Below are 22645 nucleotides of genomic sequence, written 5' to 3' on the forward strand. Positions count from 1 at the left end.
CTGAGGAAACACGCTCCCAAAGCCATTGGGAAACAAACTACCAGAAAAGCCAGAGCTAAGAGTCACCTTTTCAGATAACAGTTACAGGTTTCCTGCACACCCACACAGAGAAAACCAAGTACATCACTGCTAACCAGTACTTGACACGCCTTAAATTCTGGTCAACGTGATTTCAGAGGTATTACTGACAAAATGGTCACAGGCAACAAGTGAACTGAGGCAGAACTCTGTGACAGGTGAATGAGCATTGCTCTGAAGGAAGATTTCATATCCCTCATATCCAAAAAGCTACATTAAAAAGTCAGCTTTTGTTTTTATTAAAACAAAAGTCTAGAAAATAATGGCTTTCTGTAGCAAAAACTATGAGTTTGTTGGCTGGTTTGATTTTCTTCATGCATTTCAGTTTTAACAAAACCACTTAACTTTGAAACATCATCTTCCAAAATACCTGATTTGCCAGCTAGCTGATGTTTTCCTGGGACTCAGAGAAATCAAGGGGGTCTACTATTTTTGCTATTGCTCCAAAATTTGGATTTTGTTCTCACATATGCAGGAAAAGCATCCTTAATACCAAAGTGTTGGTTGTGTCACAACTTCCATCAGCTGATAAAATAATGTGGGGCAGGAGCATGACCTTTAGCCTCCCACACTTAGGCAAGGTATGCTGAAATGCTTGAGGAATCTTCTCAGAGAGGTCAGGGATGCTGTTTCCCTTGCAGAAAAAAATGACAACACAGTTTTAAAAATTTCCAATGCCCAAAACTCTCCCCTGTCTATCTGGGAAATGAAGATCCAGGAAAATTAAGTCAACCAGTCAAATTCTCCAGACCTCTTAAGTCTAAAAATCAATCTCTAAATCACGCTGAAGTTTTTGCTCCTCTCTTGTCCAAAATGAAGCAGAAAAAGAATCACAGGAATCAAGGAGCTTTACATTTTTAATTATTCTTCTGAGCCTCTTTCCACTGCTGCCATAAAATACACCTCCAGCACACCATTCAAAAGACCACACTAGAAACAAAGTAAAATCTAACACACTCATGAATGATTTCCCCTCACACAAATGCCCTAAATCCTAAATTATTCACCAGAATTTCCTTCTGAACCTCATGTCTGTATATGTGAGCACTGGGTTTAGTCCAGCACATTGTCAAGTGGACTCCAAGTAACTTAAATCACTTCCTCATACTTGAAGCACCCATGAAACCTCTGATCTGCACTTTATTTCTGTCACTACTGCCATTCCCCTGTATTGAGACTTCCATCCAAACAATCTAGGGCACTGCACTGTTAATACAAAAATACTCCAAAGTAAATATTTATCATAACCCAAGAAGATAACACTGAATAACAAGAAACATACACTGCACACAAATACTTAGTGACCATTAAAACTTGCATGTAGCAAAGAATACTAATAACAAAAAAACTGAAATGCAAACAGCATAAAAAACCAGAATGCCTTCTGCCTCCACATTCCTTGTTAGTGAACTTTATATTATTAAGTGTTCTCACTTCCTGGTTTGTCAGAAAGTACATTGTTTTAGAGTCATAGCTGCTCACTCAAAGGAAGGAGGAGGGACGATAATTGTTTTTAGAGATGTTTCAAGACCTCTGGTAATAGCAGAGTGTCCTTGTAAACTTGAGAGTTTTTCTCCTAATGTTTGATTTCCTGCACCAAGGAAACATTATTAACTAGTCTAATTGCATTAAATTATGCCATTTAAAGCAAATGGCCCAAAAAGTTCAAGGTACATATTATAATTGTAGTTTCAACAAGGAAAAGTTGTATCCTTAATGTTTAGTGAGATCGGATTATGAAATATTAGATACAGCCACACAGCAATCAAAAAATAGAAGATGAGTCCCTAATTCATTAACTTAAAAAAGGACACTGAAACCACATTCTACTCTTCCCCAAAAGCAGATTATGTAAAACATGTTTGAATGAACTGCCCCCTGACACCCTAACCCCTGCACACAGAACATGAAAGTTATACCTACTTCCAAAGGCAACAGGAAGCAGGAAGGGATGTAAACATGTTTGAAACACTGTTTTGATTTGAAACAGTGTGTGTGTTTTGATGACAGTTTGAGTTACTAAATTAACATTTAACTTTCTTGTTGAGTACACCTGTTAAATGTTTAAACATAGCAATATACTTCTCAGTTCTAAATAAAGCAACAATTTCTCTGAGGAAAACAAAGGAGGAGGATGCTTACAGTTGTTTCAAGTATAAGTGTGTGCATATAAAGAGGCTCACATGCTTTTTTTTCAGCTTTTGTGGTAAGCAAAAAGAGCATCGTCAAAATACAGCATGGTGAAAGTGCAAACACGTAAAAAATTATTAACAGCAAAACAGCATTAAAAACCCTGTGGATTCTTCTGCACAGCTCCTTCCCTTCATTCAGGCAATCAACTTACCAGGTTAAACACAGTGTCAACTATGTCCCTGTTGGACACTTCCCCAACTTCCACCAGTCCCGTCAGCACGGCGAATTTCATCTTGATGCCTCGGATGGGGACTCCCGGATTCAAAGGCTGCAGCACACTTCCCCCTTCAGCAGCGTTTCCTTCTCTCCCCGCTCCACCTCCTCCATCATCACCTGTTGGCTGAACAACTTGCTTGCCTTCACTCGCCATGGCCGGTTCACCGCAGCCTCCGGTTTCCAGCGCCAGCTCCGCACTCTCGCCGCTCCGGGAAGGCGCGGGGAGCCGGGAAGGTGCGCGGCGGCCCTGGGCTCCCCTCCCCTGGGCTGCGGCTCCGGGAAAGCGGCCGGCGGGGGAGGACGCGCCCTCGGAACCGCGGCTCCGCTCGGCAGGAGGCGTCTGTCACCGCGCTGCCCTCGGGCAGGTATCGGCAGCCTGAAGGACAGCCCGAGATGTGTGTTTCAGCCCGCGATGTGTGTTTCAGCCCGAGATGTGTGTTTCAGCCCGAGATGTGTGTTTCAGCCCGAGATGTGTGTTTCAGCCCGAGATGTGTGTTTCAGCCCGCGATGTGTGTTTCAGCCCGCGATGTGTGTTTCAGTCCGCGATGTGTGTTTCAGCCCGCGATGTGTGTTTCAGCCCGAGGTGTGTTGTGTGTTTCAGCCCGAGGTGTGTTGTGTGTTTCAGCCCGCGCTCCTCATGCGCTGCCCACAGCCCGCACGTCCCGGCCCCTGCCCCGCGCCCGGCCGGAGCGCTCACGCCTCTCCCCGCGGAAGTGCTCCCGGACCCACCTCACCGCTTTAATCTGCTTTCTTTCTCTTTTTTTTTAATCTTTTTTTTTTTTTTAACCCAGAGGGAACGCGGTCGTCCTTCCCGCCCGGCTGCTGCCCGCCGCGGGCCCGGCTGCGCTGAGGCTCGGCCGCGGGCAGGTGCAGCGCCCCGCCAAGTTCGCACTCACCGCGGGCTGCCGAGGGGGCGCGGGCTGCCCGACGCGCGGCTCCGGGGCCGGGGGGCGGCTGCGCTGCCCGGCTGCGAGATGGGCAGGGCCGCGCTGCGCCCGCCGCCGCTCCGCCCGCCCAAAGGCGCCGCAAGTTCCAGCCGCCGCTGCCGCCGCCTCACAGCGCGCTGCCGGCCAGCCCCATCTCCTTCCTGCCGGCGCTGCCGCTCGCTGCCGCCATGACAGCGCGGAGCCCCCGGAGCGCCTGCGCGGGCCGGGCGCGGGCGGGGCCGCGGCGCGGGGCGGGCGCGCGGGCTGCGCACGCCCAGGTGAGCGCAGGTGAGCCAGGTGAGCCGGAGCCGCGCCCGCCCTCATCGCCCTCATCCCCCTCATCCCCCGCATCCCCCGCATCCCCCGCCTGTCCCCTCATCGCCCTCATCGCCCTCACCCCCCGGGACGCTGCTCACCTATCGGATGCAGCGCCCGCTGAGCCCGGCTGGACTTGAGGCTGTGCGCAGTAACTTGTCCCAAACTGTTTCATTGTTCACGAAATTGGTAGGGAAAAGGCCTCTGGAGATCATCTGATCCATCCCCTCTGCCAAGGTGACACGTCCAGGTGGGTCTGGAATGACCCCAGAGAGGGAGAGTCCTCCCTGGGCAATTGTTCCAATGCTCTCTCACTTTCACTATAAAGTTCTTCCTCATGCTGAGGTGGGACTTCTTGTATTTTAGATAATGGCCATTACTCCTGCTCCTGTCGCTGGGCACCTCTGAAACAGAGTCTAGCACCGTCCTCTGGACATCCATCCGCCTTTGTGAAATTTACATGCATTAATGAGATTCCCTTCAGTCTTCTCCAGACTGAACAGGCCCGGCTCCCACAGTCTCTCCCTACGAGATGCTCCAGACCCCAAATGGTGTGTTCCTCTTTTCTGCCCTCTCCAGAAGCTCCTTCTCTGTCTTGTCCTGAGGAGCCCAGAACCGGACACAGCCCTCCCGACGTGCCCTCACTAGGGATGAGTTTTGTAGCTTTTAACTTAAATCTGACCTTCTTGAAGCAATTTTCCTTTTGGAAAATGGGATTATTGTTTCGTTTTGGTTTTCTCTTTAAGAATCAAAGACACTCAATGCTAACAGCGGGCCCCCAGCCGGGCGCTCCGCGTTCGCGGACCCTGCCCGGAGGAAAACCGCGGCTGTGCGGGAGAAGAGGATGTGCGGATGCTCCAGCTCCAGCTCCTGCCGCCGCCAGAACCAGCCCGGGGAGGCGGGTGAGTATCTCCCACCCCCCAAACCCCCAGCACGGGGGGTGCGCTGTCATTCCTCCTCCTCCTCCTCCTCCTCCTGCTGCCTCTCTGGAGAGCACAAGGGGCGCGAATGTGGGTCATGAGAGACGCCACCGAGGCGACGGGCCGAGGAAAAAAGGGAGCAGGATGAAGGAAGGAAAACTCCCCGTGTTCCTTCAGGTGAAAAGGCCGTGAAGGCGGCGCCGGTTGTTCCTGTTTCTCAGAGCCGGTGTCGCAGCCGCTCCCCAGCCCCAAAAAGTCGCCCCGAAGGGGCGGCACTGCCAAAATCCGGCACCCCGAAACTCCCGCCGAGCCCCGGGGTGGGTGGCAGAGCCCCCACTAAAACTAAAAAAGGGATAAACCACAAGAACTGCTGCTCTTTTTGTGCTCTCTCCCAGGGTGGCATGAGCTACAAATAGGCATCAATCCTATCCTATCCTTTTGCTTGACCTTTTCCATTCATTTATTTTATATTAATCTGAGTATCTGTTAATAAAGGAGTGGAGGGTCTGCTCCTCCAAACTCTTCTTTCAAGGAGTCTTCAACCGTGCATTTTTATGGGTTCATGGACTGCCTGGGTTAATAAAGATTAAACACACTCCTAAACACTGTAGAGTCTTGTTGCAGCTGTTTAACACACAGACAAGTGTTTGAGGTTTATTAACATAGTATTACAGTCAACATGGCAGCGTCAAAGTTTTCCAAAGGAAGGATCATCTCAGGAATGTGAACATGACCTGCAGACAGACAGAGAGAACAAATATAAGCACACGTACATTTTAACACTTTATATCCTCTGTGATACAAAAAGCTGTCATTTATGTAATTCTATGGAGGGAAAGCAAATGAACCCTTAAGCTGGTAAAAGTTTCTGGTTTGAAATCTGGCATTAAAGAATTTCCAAGCAGGACAACATGGCATTTATACAGGAAATAGAAATTTCTCCTTACACTTGATACTGCACCATGTTTGGGATGGAATCATTTGGATGTACCCCTCCCTGTGTTTACACAGACAAAAAAAAATGTAGAAGCAAACTCAAACCACAGTTTTTCTGGAAAATGCTTTTCTGAAGTGATCTGCAATGTTCCTTATAAGCATACCAAATATGATTGTAATTATTTCACATTAATTATGATACTAATAGTATTATTACTATAATATAATTATCAACATCATAAAATTTTAACTTGCTTGTGACCTGATTTGAGAATGCTGTACTTAGATACCTGTGTAGGTATCAAATTTTCCAAGGTTTTGGGGCAAAAATTACAAGGCACTCAAGAAAAGACACATTCCATTATAATGCCTGTTCCATTCCCTTCCTACGTAATTTTCTCACATTGTTACTTTTATCTATAGAGTGCATGTCAAGACTAGAACATTTCATAGCTGCTCTCCTGTTTGAATTTCAAAGTCCTAAGAAAAGACTGAGCTCCTTTTTTTCCCCTTTCTTTTCTCATTTTCCTTGGTTACATACATACATATACATTATTAGGGAGGGATGGTTTGCTGCTCTAATTCGAGCAGCAAACATCTGCAGTTTCTTCCTCAGAATGAGAAATGTTTAGAGCTGTAATGTTGACACAATCAGTTTCTGTGAAGCAACAGTGATCTTGTGTGGCTACACACATGCTGTGTAATCTTGAAATTTTAATCTTAGTATTTGCTGCTGCCAGCATTTCCCATGCATGTTTTGGATTCCTTACATCTACTGCTTGAGCTTCCCTGTCTTTCTGAGTCACCTGTAGTTTGCTAAAGTATTACCTTCCCTCTTGTAGGGAAGATACAATTTTTATTTGAGCCTTTAAGCTGGCTAAGTACACAAACATGTCAGTTTTATCTGCCTGCTTTTAAGTATTCCCTCTCTTTGTGGTTGGCCTTTAAGGTTTCCATCAGACTATTCCCCACCAGGCAAAAGCAGAAATGAGATAATGTTTGGAATTTTTTACATACCTAGTGACTTGGACTATGTGTTCTGTTTGTGGCCTCTCCTATTATCCAAAGAGAATGTAACGTTTGTTGTTAATAATTTTCTGCTTTCTTCTTCATTTTAATGTCTCACTAGAAAGAAAATAAATAAAATACAATAATTGCAAAAATACAGCTTAATAGATTTCAGATGTTCTCATCTAAACTGCATACTCCAATAGCCAGCAAATCCAGCTTGCCAGGGAAAGCAGCATTGTCACGTTGAATCCTGTCAGATCTTCCTGTATTTCCTTACAGATAAATAAATACTCCCTGACTGGCCTTGATTGTTAAAGGCAGTGGAGTATGTGCATTAGTCAAGGCCAGTAAAGTTCAGCAGGCTTCCAGTTTAGAGTTCCATAGACAATTGTTTAAATTTGATTTTTCAACCAGGTAAAATCAGTGTTAAATTCTTCAGCTGCCCTGTTGATCTCAATTTGGGATGAGTTCATGTTCAAGTAACCACACCAAAAACCCATCACCAAAGACCTGGAGAAACAGACTAGATTAGATTAAATAAAAATTATTTAAAAGACAGCTGAGAGTTGGAAGTAAACCCTGTCATCCTGAGCTTCCCAAGTGTGGTTACAAGCCCAGTGCTGGTTCTGCCTCCCACAGAAACATAGATTAAAAATGAACTTAAACCTCATCTTGGGAATGAACTCCACAAGACCTTAGGGAAAGTATTAGTAAAGTCTCTAAGCCCCATTTTAAGAAAAGTTTTACTTTAAATAACCTTTAAACTATTACTGTGGGTGCTGGTTTAAAAGCTTTCAAATATTCTGATCCCCCTATTCATCACTGGTCAGACCCCTTTGGGGTTGCTGTGTCCAGTTCTGGGCTCCTCAGTACAAAGGGCACATGGAGCAGGTCCTGGAGCAGGCCCCAGAGATGGTGAAGAGATTCAAGCATCTGGTGTAGGAGGAGAGCCTGAGGCAGCTGGGGGAGAGAAGCCCTGGGGGGCTTTTCACTTTTTTTTTTTTGCATTAATAGCTGGTGGGGGAGTGAAGTACAGCAGCTGAGGAACAGACCCACTGCCAGCTCCATTGCATCTGTTGTAAGTAATTTTTGGCAGCTGGAGTCATTACCCTTGAAATTGCTGCAGATAAATCTGGGCAGCACTTAGGGATCACATCTTTTAAGTAAAAGCTCCCATTTATCCCATATAGGATAAGAAAGCAAGGGTCCACAATAACTCATAACTTTCTTCTGCTTTCACAGTGCAACTAAGTTGATGGTCAGTTTTGTCAGGGTCTGAGGGAACTCCTCCATAGCACCTAGCAATGTCAGAAAAAGTCTTAAACTAAGTACATTTTAGCAACTAAATACTCTGTCTTTAAGCAAAATTAGGGAAGAGAATTAATACATCATCTCATAACATTTTATGACCAAATGCTGCTTAATCTTGAGCAATAGATGAGAAGAAATGGCTGCAGGTTGTGCCAGGGATGTTTAGATGGGATATTAGGATCAAAGGGCTATCAAGAATTGGAATAGGCTGCCCAAGGAAGTGGTGGAGTCACTATCCCTGGAGGTATTTAAAAGATGTGTGAATGTAGCACTTTGGGACATGGTTTAGGGATGGGATTGGCAGTTCTGGGTTAATGGTTGGACTCCATGATTTAAGAGTGATTTTTTCCAACCTAAATGGTTCTGTGATTCAGAGCTTCTTTGAAAATCCTTGACTGGATATTAAAATTCAAATTAAAAAGCTGCTTTTCAATACTGTTCATCTTAACTATGAGAGGTCCTCTCAGTTTCTTCAGAAAGCATAGTACTTCAAGAGAGCAATATCATCCCAAAACCAAGATCAGCCTTGCCTAAAGAGGAAGCTCTCTTTCTTTTTGATTAGGTGTGAAGGTTTTCACAGTATGTGTTAGATAGCGTTATTTCATTTATTAGATAAACTTTGGTGCATTTTTTTATAATGTAGGAATTTATAATGTCGGAATTTTATAGTGTACTTTTAAAAATGCATCTGGCAATTTTTTTTCTCATTTTTCTTTACAAGTGTAATCAGTATAGCTCTTCATTTTTCTGCATCCTGTGTTCGTGATTGGCAGATTGCTGCTATCAGTGTTCTTAAAAGCACTGAATTAATAAATGAATGTCTAATAAGACTCAGCTAGGTGGCATTGGAAAATGCATTTCCATTATCTAGGGAATTTATGCAGGCACTGAGCTAAAGGAGCTGCCTTACCTCATTTCTTTGGTTCTCTTAACCTAGGAATCTTCAAAACATCACTCATTCCTTACACTATGCAGGCTATATCAGGAAATATCTCAGGAACTTTTGCTACAGCAAATTCTGAATAAATTTATGAAATACGTCAATGTGCACTACTCTTAATGAGCAGTCTTTACTTTTCCTTTTGATTCTGCACCCTTATTTTGTTAACCTTTTTTTTTTCCACTCCCACATTTGTACTAAAAGATATGGTTGTTGTTGTTGTAGTCCTCTTAAGAATCCAGCTTCTGGCAGCACTGAAAGACATGTTTGCTTTGTTTTCTGCTTTGGTAGTAAACCGTACATTGGTTTTAGGCAAAACAAAGGTGCCTGACATGAGCAAACAGAAGACACTACAAATCATGTTTCTTCACTTGGACCCTGTTCACTGAAAGCCAAGTTTAAATTCATGAGGTCAGATGCACTTACAGAGTGTGCTGGAGAGAGGTGTTTTGCACCTGTACTCACCTGCCTTGCTGTGCTGCACCCAAAGGATTCCGTGAGCAGCTGCTCCCAACTCTTCCCTCATCACACTCAGCTTGCACTGCAGTTGTTTTTCATGCACTGTTCAAACTCTCCAGCCAAGCCTGGTCCAAAAGAAGCATAAGATCCAGAAATAGCTCCATATTATAGTTTTGAGAGGGATTATGAGAGGTTTTCTGTATAAAACTCTAGTATGATCTCAGAGGATGTTTTGAAATCCCCAACAAATTGCTTCTCACAGAGGCTGGATTAAGATCTGTGAAGTAAATGCAGTTATGGGCCCATGCTACATCACAGCAAGGAATGAGTAACAAAAACTTGAATTACTACTATCATTATAATAAAAATAGCTCACAGTTGGTAGATACTGTGATGCTTCAATCTTTCAGTTCTACTGTACAGATTGAACTACAAAGGTTAGAGATGCTCCTGTAATGCACACAGGATCCGTATAATCTCCCTCTGGCTTTTAGTTCTTCTCTGGATCACAATACTGAAGCAAAAACAGAAGAGAACAGAGAAGCCTGAGGATTTTGGCAAAGTCATTTTTTCCCAGAGACCACATAGCAACTGGTGGCTGCACAAAAAGAAAAAAAAAGAAAAAGGGGGAGGGTGTGTCTGAAAATTAATGCTGTTTGGCTTTCTTAATAACTTATGTACATTTTGGATGCATTAATTTTGGCTCACCTGAAAGCTTTCTATAGTAGCTACTAATTATTTATATTTTTCTGTCACACGTATTTTTTTGCTAACTCATTTTCTTTTCAATAGAGCTCCCCCTGAATTGATGCTTTTCTAGGATTCAGAGGGAAGAGGCTCTGTGGGAAAGAGAAAATTTAATAGGGCTTTGTATAGGAGGATGTGCAGGTCAAGGAGGAGAAGGTGATCTTCATGTTTTAGAAGGAAGGAGAAGGACAATATCAAAACAATGGAGTGAATTAAAGAGAGGATGGAACAGCAGAAAGTGAAAGGAATGGGGACTGAGAGCCTGTTTCAGAGAAACAGGAATAAATGGCAAGGAAATGCCCAGGGAGAAAGTCCATATAGGGCAGTAATGAATCTGTTCCTGCTTTAGGAACAGAATGGAAACAGGAATAAAATATTTAGAGGGGTGCAGTTTTACCAGCCTGCAGTGTCTTTCAATGGATTATTAGAAGTCATGCACCAAGGAACATTCTCATACTTATCTACCTGAGGAGTCACAAAATGATCAAGGATTGTCTGACTGGATTAGCTGTGGTATTTTGCATATCAAGGCACTCAAAGTGACTACCTTGCAAAGCAGACAGGTGATGTAGACAGTATGTTATTGCTAAGCATCAGGCACACTGGAAGCCAGTATTTCCTGAAAATACAAATCTTTTACATAATCTCTTCTGTATTATCCCCTATATCCTATCCCCACTAGATTTATGAAACCAGCAACTCGCTTCTGATCCGATTACTCCAGTTAGCACCAACTGAAAACAAAAAAAAAAGTACTGCCACCTCAAAATGCTGTGAGCATCTAGTGAACTTAGGGGAAATAGGAGGTCTGAAGAAAACATGAAATCTGGTAGCAGGGACCCTATATTAAGGCATAGAATTAAGGTGAAATTAGGAGATAGGATTAAGGAATTAACTGATCAAAGGTAGATCTAAACAATGTCCATTGATCATGTCCATCTTGGTTTGGTAACACTTGACCAGATGGTAATACATTAATAAGAGGTGCTACGAATACTACAGCAATTCATCTGTGGAAGCACCAACAAGAGGCATGAAGCCAGTCCCAGCTGATACCTCAATGAACACTCTGTGAAATTCATTTTCTTTGTGTTGATAAGAGGTGAATTGGTGGAGTTGTATGATGACTTAAATATGATGTCAAGTGATCACCCCAAACGTTATTGGTAAAAGCAAGACCATTGTTATCTCTGCAGTTGCCAGCCACCTACTCATCTGCATAAGGAAAATTCGTGTTAATGAGACACCATTGTGGAAACTATTGATCTACATATGGCCAGATAAATGAAATTAAACTTGTGATATGTTATTAGACTTTCATATAAAAAAACCCAGCAGTATCCTAGCACTTGAAAACATTGCAAGAATTCTGATCCAGACTATGACACAGCCACATAACCCTATCTAGAATTACCTTTCATTACTGCTATCTGCTGCAGAGTTCCACAAAGGTAATTCAGTATTTTTTCACTCTGGCTCTGATACTACTCTGATCCTGATCAATGCAAAAAGGCCTCAAAGATTCAGAGTTTTTTTAAAAACTTCTTCTAGTAGTTCTCATAAATCCTAAATTCACTGAGAAAATTTCAAGCGAAAACATTCCTGTGAGACTTTGGTTTGCTCACATTCATGCACGGAAGGCTAGAGAGATGTTCAATAGGATTGTTTTAATCAATGATCTGCATCAGATGAAGAAGCTGTAGGCTTCAGGTCAGTGAAAAATGCCATTGGAGGAAAATAGTAGAAGGTTAGCAATGCATATCCTATTTTCTTAATTTTAGGTCTATTTAGGAATGGACTTCTTTTCATATGGGAAAAGAAGAGAGATGGGAGAATGTAGCAGAAATAATTGCATGATTATGATTATCTGACAGTCAAGTAGGCACTGGGAACCTTTAGACAGAGCTTCCCAAATCATGGCACATACCAGTGGTGGCACACAGACCACTGCCAAGTGCTGTTCAGGAGAGAGCCAAGAACTGCTGCTGCCTCAGGGGCTTCCAATAGCAATGTCAGGTGCTGCACTCCTCCCCTTCAGGTCTGCCCAGGGGTCCCAGAGCATAAGGGCAGAGACCTGTGTGAGCAACCTGGTGAATCTTTCTTCAGTTAGCACTTTTTGTGCTGTGATTGTGTGATTCACTTTCAGACACCTTGTGAGTCTGAGGGAAGATGAACAATCTATGTTATCCACACTTCTATCATTCTGAGTGTCCTGGTAGATATTATTGCTTTTTTTAAAGTATAGCATATTTTACATTATAATATTTTTTTTTAATTGTTCTTAGTTAACTCTCTTTTTTTTTAAATCATGCAATTTTTAATTGCTCTGCCAAATTCACCACTAATGTGTTCCTTATACATTAAAAGCCAGCTTTCTTCTACAAGTTTCCATTTCTTTGTTATGTTCTTATGAGCTTGCAAATCTGTAAGCACTTTTCTCCATTTGCAGGCCAAGAGGGTAGGTCAGGATGTTTATAAAGACCTGGAATTCCAAAAAAAATTCATTTTGTATTTTAGTTTTGATTACTGCCACTTAAGCATAATGACAACATCCATCTAGTTAAAAGTTCAGTTTCATTGGAAATAGTTTTTTTTCCCAGCAAAACACTGCTAATCAAAAATGTATGAGCAATTCTTTCATAAGTAAAACAAAAAAAAAAGTAAAATAGTCTCATAAAATAAAAAATGGAGAGTGAACAACTTTCTGTTCTAACATGGCCATCTGTCATTTATAAAGACATCACCCCATTAACCTGTCTAATCAACTCCATTCTTTTTTCAAAGTTGGTCAGGTAAGTTTATGAGGAGACGTAGATGTTCTCTTGATTAAATCTGTTGTAAAATAGCCTCCCTGGTGTTCTGCTTTGTGTGCATTTACACATATAAAGGTAATTACAAGTACATATCACTACTGTAAATTCCATGCTTGTCATGTTACAGTACATGACATTTTCATTTCCTCTTGGTGAAAATGAAATCTGATATTTTCTGTTCAAGCAATAATGACCAATTAGAATTTGTTATTAATAATGTTTACCCAAAAGTACTCCAAGTCGTGAGGTGGTTTCCTCCAAGGCAGCTGAATTTATAATGTGGAAAAAAGGGGGTTGACATGTTGCTATACCACCTTCAGCCATTCCTTCTCAAGCCTGGTTATTCCTTCAGCAAACAGGGACACCCTTATGGAAAACCCACAATGTAAGGATGAAAATTACTGAGATCAAGTTTAGAAATGACAGCCCTGAGATGAGCTCAGTTGGTCAGAGCCTGGTGCTAATAATGCCAAGATCATGGGTTTGATCCCTGTATGGGACATTCACTTAGGAGCTGGACTCCATGATCCTTGTGGGAATATTCTGTGAAACCATTCTCCTCGCAGAAATTTCAGAAGTCTATCTCTGACCTTTTTTTCTCCCTGGCATCTTGCTTTTATCACAGGAAGCAGAGCTCAGCTGTCGTGCAGCAGTTGGAGGCAGTTGAGCTGCACCAGTCCTGGTGCAATGTGGTCAAGTTATCTGCACCAGGATTGCTTCAGTGCCCTTGGGTGCCACCAGCTATTGGGGGAACTATTGCAAACTGACCCTCAGAAGAACTGCCCCAGAATGAATCCAAATAACTGTGCTGTGCCTGGGAACCACAACAGGAAAGTTTCTCTAGGGCACGGTCAGTTTATGGGGATAGCTCAAATACCGAGTGCATTTTACATGGTCACTTAGGGAAGTCCCAAATAGGTTGTATTTGACAAAATGCCAGTTTTTTCACTGCAAGTTCTACTTTTTAAATTGCCTACTTCTTTTGTTTAAAATAAAATACACATCCTCAAATCCTGAGATGTGTATACTTACTCATATGAAGAACTTTATAAAAAATCCTTCAATGATGATGGAAAGCATCCTTATTTTTAGTACAGTTTGAGTCTGAGAATGAAAACTTGTTAAAAATTGAAGTCTTCCCTCTAGAAACTTTCCTCTCTAGAGGTAACCTGGGAAATGAAGAACACACAAACCTACAGTGAGGAGAGGAGGAAAACCAGCTCTATATTCAATGTAGAGAGAGAGAGGGTTAAAAGAGAGCAGGCAGTTGGAATTATATTGTGGCATATCATAGGACAGAAAGCAGATTAAAACTTTTGGGGTGCTCCATTTCCAGATGGAAGCAGATCTGCTCTACTCTCCCTGAAATTCAGCAGATGAAGCTGGCTGGGGAGTCCTACAGAATAGCCAGCACACCTCTTGACATATTAGAAATTCAAAGGCAGCCTAAAAATATTCAGACATAAATTAAATACCCATAACCTTGTCTCAAGCATACAGACAGAAGAATGGAGAATCTGACTGGCCACTGCTTCCTCTTTCTCAGGTCATAAGAGCCTGTGTTACAATCACAGACATAATGTTGCAGTTGTTCCGTCACCTTTTCTCTCTCTGAAGGAAACTGACACTTGGAAAAACAAGGAGTAAGCTCATACCACCTTTATGGTCTGAAAAGAATAGGATGCAATACCATGCAGCAGCTATTTAAAAAAAGATAACAATCATGTGGTTTTGAATGATTTGTGATTTACTGGCTCTTTCCTTAATATTTTTCATCTTGGAAGTGAAGGGACATATTATTAGAAGCAGAGAGTAGAAATAGCAGTGGCAGACTGAAAACTGAACTTCCTCTTGTTCTGGCAGCCAGGATCTCATGAGAAGTTGTGGATGCCCCATCCCTGGAGGTATTCAAAGCCAGGCTGGATGGGGCTTTGAGAAATTTGGTTTAGTGGGAGGTGTCCCTGCCCATGGCAGGCAGGTTGGAATTAGATGATCCTTAAGGGCCCTCCCAACCCAAATCACTGTGTGATTCATGGCAGGGTGCTCTGAAGAGCAAAGAGCCACAGAGTCTGTCACTGTTAGACACCAGCATCCTGAAAGCACAGGGACCATCCACCCAGAACTGCAAGAAGATGGGTGTACACAGCAGGCAGCCAGACTGGTTGAACAGGAAACTCCTAACTCAGTTCAAATGTGAAAAGGAAGTGTGTGGGGCTGGATGTGGGGATGGGCTGAGAAGTAGAAACAGAAATTTTGTGGCTCTGTAGGGATGGAGATGGTTGTTGCTGCTGCATGTTGCCAGACAGGGTGTGGAATCCACAGACATGGAAATTTTAAAAAAACTTGGATGCATAAAACCCTAAGCAACCTGACTGAACTTTCCAACCTAAATTATTCAATGATTCTATGTTCTTTACAGAAATCAGAGTTGAACAGGCCTGTCTAGACCACTTTCTTCAGGGCACTGTCCATCTGAGTTTTATCCCACAGAAAGGCTATTTGCCATTCTAGCTTAGGTTAATTTCATATGACTAACTTAAACTTAATCCTTACTGTTTCATTTCTGGCAGTCTTTCTTTTCAATTTGTGTGACATGTATGTACCAGTATATCCATTTCTTTCTTAAAGGGGATGTCAGTTTTCAAACCAGGATGTGCATTGTTATGAGGATTTAAAGATGAAATCAGTTCATATCCTGATTTAATGTAGGGTAGAATTGGTTTTTTTTGCTAAAAAATAGAGACTGAAGTCTACCTTTTAATTGTTTCTTTCTTTCCATGTGCACAGGCAGCTTATAAATGCATAATGTGATATTTTGTAATGAGAGGTACTTCAAATTCTTGTTAAAAATTGCCTCATTTTGAATATCAGTAGTTAAAAAAAAATATATCTACAAATGTTTTCTGAGAGCCAGTCATCAGAAGAAAAAATCCATGTATTGTTAGCATAATGAAAAATAAAGAATACAAGAGTAGCAGGAATTTTCTACCACAATCACTCCTTTTTAAACACACACTTTTTATACATTTTATATGAATGAATGGATCTAAAAATATTTGTAGTAGGGAAGTGAATTAGATGACTTCTTGATGGCACTTCCTTTAAAATATTTCTGTGGTTTCTTTGTCAGGATATCCCATTATTACAGACATAAACCCAGGGCTGAGAAACCTTTCTGCACAAGCTCATGCATATTGAAAAATGCTGAGGTTTCTTTAGTTAGATCATTTTATTTGGCTGAAAACACCCAGTAAAGAAGGCCTGAGTATGGAAATAAAGGTTTACATGATCTGGAAGTGCAGTTGGACTGATTTTGATGAAAATATCATGGGTGGGTTTTTTCCCCCCTTTTATATTTTAAGTACACTTCCAGTAGCATGGCAAGGGTATTTACCCATTTCAGAAGAACCTCTTTCTCAACTTAAACTTATATCATGAAAGGATACAGAATTAAAATAGGTGTTATCAGATGTTAGCATCTAACCTCACTGTTTAAATTTAATAAATATAGCAAATTGGAGTCTTGCTTAAAGAAAGAAGCAAAAATTAAACTAAGGGTTTAGAAATCAGCTGTAAAAAATAACTCTAAGTATCCATATATTTTTAAAGGCTTGAATTTCAGCATTACAGGAGTGTGGACATTGTTGGGGACTGGATACTAGTGATAAGTCTATTTGCTGCTTTTTGGAAAAGAATTTTCCACTAAAATAATGGCTGCCAGATTTTCTGCACCCCTTGCTTCCCTCAAATATTTTGGAGGCTCCCATCATCTTAGTATAAGCTGTAAAAGGGATAATTTGGCCCTGGGACCACATATGCAGCAGTTCCTGTGACACTTCAGACAGCTGGTAGTCTGAAAAGCGCAATTTAAAAACACTTATGTGAGAAAATAATCATGTTCTTCACTTACTAAATTAATTTAATGAGCCACATTGTAAAATTATGCTGCAAGCCATTCCTGATCCTTGAGATGAAACATGCTACTCTTCAAATAATGCTGTACAGTGAAATACTTATTCCTTGAAAGAAAAAAAAAAGTCACAGAAATATCTTAATTTAGCTGTGGTATCTGATATTTCATATTTCTAAAATACAGACCAAGTAAAAGCGATGATTAGGTAAATAGATATTCAGGCATATGCCTTTTAGACAAAAACTTTTAAAGTCTCATTTTCTTAATTTGAAGTGGGTGCTGGATAAAATGCATGAGGAAAGTCAGATTTTTTTGCCAACTACAGCATAGTGGAAATCTTCTTGCATAATGAAGTGTTAACTAAGTCATGCTTTTGGAGAATGATTTAAAGTGTGATTCCAGCACCAAGGGACTGTTAAAAAAGCAGGGTACCATGGTGTCTCAGTAATTTCAGCATAGGATATGCTGAGCTTGCAAGGAAAAAAGGTGGGAATGTTTGGTTTGGGATTTTTTCCTCTTCCTAATTTCCAGCTGCCCAAACTCCTCCTCTGGGATTTTACATCTCATGCATGATTAAGTAGAATAAATTATCATCAGACTAAATTGCATGATTGACTATAGCTGAGTTGGCAGGAGAGGGGGGAAGACTTCAAGCTGCAACATGGGCAAATTTGGTGGGAAATAACTGAGAAAGAAAATGTTCAATTGCCTCACTAGGGGTCTTTACAAAATAATACCTTACAGAAAAATCAGAGCTTTCAGAATAGCATAATAATGAGCTAAAACAAGCTTGTATAAAAAGATGCATGAGATCCCAGTTACAGGAAAACTCACTAGCAATTTTATGGATAAATTCCAGATTTTCTTCCAAACATCAGAGAAAAAAAATCCAGGGAACTGAGAAGCACATAGATAAATAAAATTTTGATAATCAATCCTTTACTTAGGATAATAAAAACAGGAAAAAGAAGAGAGAATACACAAAAATGCCCTAAAACAGGTAAATCTGAACAATCAACTTAAGCATGACCTAAAAGAGCAGAGGATTATGGAGCACAGGCATTATCTGTCCCCCCCATCATTTAATTTAATTTGCAGAAGTAGAAAAATTCAGAGGCAGCATATAACATCTGGCCTCTATTCCCTACAGAGGCCACATTTAATTGTACTTCCACCAAGAGACCATTATTTTGTCTAAACAGCTTTCTGCTCTTTCAACCAGAGAACTTTTAGGACTCTGGCTCTACCTGTGCCCTCCACAGCAGCAGCAGGAGGAAGTGGATGGAGATTCTGGAGGAGAGGGCAGGAGAAGAAAACAATACCAGAGGTGAGAGGGGCTGGAAATTCACTGTTCTCCCTGTTATTGCAAATGCTGGGAAGTGATCCATACTAGCAGTAGTTTTCCTCCTCATAATTTATGTGTTATGCCATGATGTTTTGCTACAGTGGGATCCAAACTATTCCAAGTATTTTTAATTAACGAGGACCCATAAAGGAAGAATTATAGATCCATGCAAGAAAATAGGACAGCAGGGAGGTTCTCATGTGAGCCAGGGCTCTAAAGAAAATGTTGCCAATGAGGCATAAGGCTGCCTGCATCTGGACTTCCACAGTGCTGTAAATACTTTGGGCGAGTTAAATAATATAAATTTGAAGCAAAATCAAAACCAGAGCATTGAATAGGCTGTACAAGTGCTATAGAAAAGCATATCCTCACCAAAAATGAACCCTGCATGACAAAGTCCTTGGATCTTGATTTTTTTTCTACCTAAATTACACCTGAGCTGTTGACTGATGTTACTCCCTATGAAATTCAGGTTTGACTAATCTATTCCTTAATACCTGCTTGTTGTAAGCAAAAATAAAATGTTATACGTATCAGAACTAAATATTTTTTCCTAAATTAGAGTGTTTTAATATAAAGTTAACTGAAGTGAATTTGCCATGGAAGTGGGCCATCAGGATCTGGCTGTGCCAAGGTACAGAGCTGGCTTGGCTTTTTTGCTATGCAAGTTATTTCTGTAGTTATACCCTGCCTGTAAGGTTTGCTAAACTAGAAGTGCAAAAACAGTTGTAGGAGTTATCTGAGAAGGGGAGAGAAGGATTTAAAACAAAGAGCTTGTGTTTTACTTTGCTTGTAAGGTAAAAGCAAAGGGAAATTTGGGGATAATGTGTATTATGTGTGTTTTATGACAACTAAAATAAAAGGGAAGATACTTTTTTACATCTGGAAATAATAATTTTCTTGATTCAGATGATAAAAAGTGATGATGATTCCTCCCTCAAACATGGAGTACATAAATAAGTTATACAAGAACACTGATTTTTTTTTTTGCATAGTATATTCATAAATATTAGATAAAAGAAGAATCTCAGTTACAGAAAGCAACAAAAGCTAGGGCAGTCTCTTGTGTTTTCTTTTTATTAAAATTAATTAGTAGTCTTGCTTGAATTCTTAAAAATAATTTCCATTTAGAAGTTAAACATGCTATATAAATGGACTGCATAGATTTCCAAAGAAAGGCCCAACACTACTGTCAGATTTATAGTGGAAGTTCTTTGTTTTTATTCTAGTAGATTTAAAAATTATTTTTTAATAAAGACCAGTTTCTGTTGATTGCTTGATAATAGTTTGTATGGTTGATGTATATTAAAAAATTGGTTTCTAGAAAAGAGTCTTTTGGTAGGAACTGAAAGTTTTCACTGGTGGTTAAAAAAAAACATACCATGAGGTTACATTTCTTAGGAACATTTAAAAATATCTTTGACACATGTAGTAATCACAAAGTGTTATTCAAAACTTGATCATTTAAAGAGAATTAATAGAAATCCATTTTGTTCAGACTGGAAACCTGAAAGGACAAGACTGAACAAGACTTTCATTCCCTTTTTTAAAATAAAGAACAAATAGTCATGTCCAGAAGTGTTGATTGAGCTGTGCACTTTTAGTTCTCCCTGGCTTTAAAGGTGCCCTTCTCTTTGTCTGCAGTGTGTGATAAGGGAAGTGACTTCTCCTTTCTTAAACCTGTATAAAGATCCTTGGGACTGATTTTATTTGATTTAGGGAAGCTGAGAACAGGAAATTTTCTAGCACTTCCACTGTCCTTATCTTACATCATGATTATTAGCAAAGGGCACTACAGAACCTCTTCATGTTGAGGAAACTGCAGTAATTTTGAGTATAGACAAGATCTCAAAACAGTTATTGCAGTTAAATGGAAATGGACAAAGCTAGAGAGGAAGGCAGACTTTGTTTCCTCTATGTTTCCAAAAATTTACAGGGAGCTACATAAAACATCCTAGCTTCTGAAGTAGGAAATAATGTGTATTCCTGGGTGGAGGTTAAACCCTTCACAAGAACAAGCAGTTATTTTTCCCACAAAGCCTTTCAGCTGAAAATAGAAATTAAATAGACCTTAGTATTTAAAGTGAGAATTCCTTTAGACCTTAGTTATTATCTTTACACCCAGTTTTAAACCCAGTTCTAGTGCAGACATGTAATTCATAGCCAGTTCTGACCATAGGAAATAATTTTGCTTGACGTGATGGATACAAAAACCACATTTCACAGCTTACCTTCAATTCAGTCTCCTGCCCGTCTGGTGGGACAGTAAATAGGAACACCTCTGCTGCTCACAGCCTCTGGTGAAGCCAGCTTTTTTAACCAAAGCCTAATGAAGCCCTTTACTCAGCACTGCTGAGCACTTCACCTGGAGAACTGTGAATCCCCAGGTGGCCAAGAAGGCCAGTGGCAGCCTGGCCTCTATCAGCAAGTGAGCCAGCAGGATCAGGGTAGTGATCATCCCTCTGTACTTAGCACTGCTGAGGCTGCACCCCAAATCCTGTGTTCAGTTCTGGATCCCTCACTGTAAGACAGATATTGAGGTGCTGGAGTGAACCTAGAGAAAGGAAACGGTGCTTGGTCTGGAGCAGAGTTCTGATAAGGGAGATAAGGGTGTTTAGTCTGGAAGAGACTCAGGGGAGCCCTTAGTGCTCTCTAAGACCACCTGAGAGGAGATTGTAGCCAGATAGGGATTGGTCTCCACTCCCAGGTAGTAAAGGAGAAGACAAGAAGTAGACTCAAGTTGAGCCAGAGGAGGTTGAAATTGGATAATTAGGAAAAATGTGTTCACTGAAAGGGTTGTCAAGCTGTGGGACAGGCTGCATGGGGAAGCGGTGGAGTCACGGTCCCTGGAGGCACGCATAACCCATACACAGCCCCTTTGCTTTCGCCGTTTAGATGTGGGACGTGGTCTAGCGGTGTGCTCGGCAGTGCTGGGTTAGCGGCTGGATTCGATGATCTCAGCCCCTGCAGGTCCTTTCCAAGCTGCAGGACTCCGTGACTGTGAATCCCAGCCAGGGACCGGGATCGGGCACGCCACCAAGTCCGTGCCGCAGTGCCTCTGTTGTGCCACCAGGCGGCGGCAGCGAGGGCGGCTCTGCTGCGGTGCCGCGCTGCGGGCACCAGGCGGCGCCAGCGAGCGCCCGGCGGGAGCGGCACCGCCGGCCCGACCGCATCCCGGGATCCACAGCCTCTGGATCCCCCTGCCATCACCGCATCCCGGGATCCACAGCCTCTGGATCCCCCTGCCATCACCGCATCCCGGGATCCACAGCCTCTGGATCCCCTGCCATCACCGCATCCCGGGATCCACAGCCTCTGGATCCCCCTGCCATCACCGCATCCCGGGATCCACAGCCTCTGGATCCCCCTGCCATCACCGCATCCGGGATCCACAGCCTCTGGATCCCTGCCATCACCGCATCCCGGGATCCACAGCCTCTGGATCCCCCTGCCATCACCGCATCCCGGGATCCCACAGCCTCTGGATCCCGTACCATCACCGCATCCCGGGATCCACAGCCTCTGGATCCCCTGCCATCACCGCATCCCGGGATCCACAGCCTCTGGATCCCCCTGCCATCACCGCATCCCGGGATCCACAGCCTCTGGATCCCGTACCATCACCGCATCCCGGGATCCACAGCCTCTGGATCCCGTACCATCACCGCATCCCGGGATCCACAGCCTCTGGATCCCGTACCATCACCGCATCCCGGGATCCACAGCCTCTGGATCCCCCTGCCATCACCGCATCCCGGGATCCACAGCCTCTGGATCCCCCTGCCATCACCGCATCCCGGGATCCACAGCCTCTGGATCCCCCTGCCATCACCGCATCCCGGGATCCACAGCCTCTGGATCCCCTGCCATCACCGCATCCCGGGATCCACAGCCTCTGGATCCCCCTGCCATCACCGCATCCCGGGATCCACAGCCTCTGGATCCCCCTGCCATCACCGCATCCCGGGATCCACAGCCTCTGGATCCCCTGCCATCACCGCATCCCGGGATCCACAGCCTCTGGATCTCTCTCCGGAAGATGTGTGCTATTGAGGGGAGCTGACGAGGGGAGCTCATTGCAGCACCCAGAGCGGGACGGTAAATCACAGCTGATGCTGTTTTCCCGTCCCCAAGGCCAAGGGAGGAGGGGAAAGGAGTTATGAGCCTTGAGGCTCTTCGAGGTCACTGCAGGCACTTTTTTGCCGGACATCATTGTGGGAAATAAACACAAAGTCAAAGTACATCCCTGGTCTCTGAGGAGGAAACGTGCTGCTTTTTGTCCCGCGTTAAAAAGCTCCCGACAGTTTGCTGTGAGGCACTGGGGAGACCCTGCAGGAAAGCACCCTCCAAGCCATTCCATTCCCTCAGCAAGGCAGACCAATGTTACAGTGTTGAAAGCAGTTCTTACCTGGCAATTACTGAGATACTTATATCAACCTACTGTTACCATCTTGGTCCTTCTCCCGTTTAAGGAGTTGAAGAACTCCCATTTCTCCTAGAACTTTTTTCCCATACACAGATA

The 22645-nt window shown here is 42.7% G+C and overlaps 2 protein-coding genes and 1 long non-coding RNA gene across 8 annotated transcripts in view; 1 reads left to right on the forward strand and 2 right to left on the reverse strand.

Annotated features, from left to right (window-relative positions):
• The window catches only part of LRBA (LPS responsive beige-like anchor protein), a 357069-nt gene extending 354310 nt beyond the window's left edge, over positions 1-2759 (reverse strand). For 4 of the 6 annotated variants that reach the window (XM_079306956.1, XM_079306953.1, XM_079306954.1 and 1 more), the window contains exon 1: positions 2423-2759. In XM_079306956.1, coding sequence (XP_079163082.1) covers positions 2423-2641 — 219 coding nt within the window. In that variant the 5' untranslated portion in view covers positions 2642-2759. The remainder of the gene's footprint in view (positions 1-2422) is intronic. The other 2 variants (XM_079306957.1, XM_079306955.1) reach the window with 1 other exon arrangement.
• Positions 2760-2776: 17 nt separating this feature from the next.
• LOC306802546 (uncharacterized protein) lies at positions 2777-3725 on the forward strand. The gene is made up of 2 exons (XM_079306962.1): positions 2777-2882; positions 3281-3725. Coding segments are annotated over exons 1-2 (327 nt in total). The 5' UTR covers positions 2777-2880; the 3' UTR covers positions 3606-3725.
• Positions 3726-3886: 161 nt separating this feature from the next.
• On the reverse strand, positions 3887-9573 carry LOC306802548. Its single transcript, XR_013774398.1, has 3 exons — positions 9312-9573; positions 6602-6709; positions 3887-5382 (listed from the first exon to the last, which is right to left on the reverse strand). It is a non-coding gene; the product is annotated as an uncharacterized lncRNA (long non-coding RNA).
• Between the last annotated feature and the right edge of the window lie 13072 nt (positions 9574-22645).

The sequence above is a fragment of the Erithacus rubecula genome, assembly GCF_903797595.1.
Source record: "Erithacus rubecula genome assembly, chromosome: 5".
NCBI lineage: Eukaryota > Metazoa > Chordata > Aves > Passeriformes > Muscicapidae > Erithacus > Erithacus rubecula.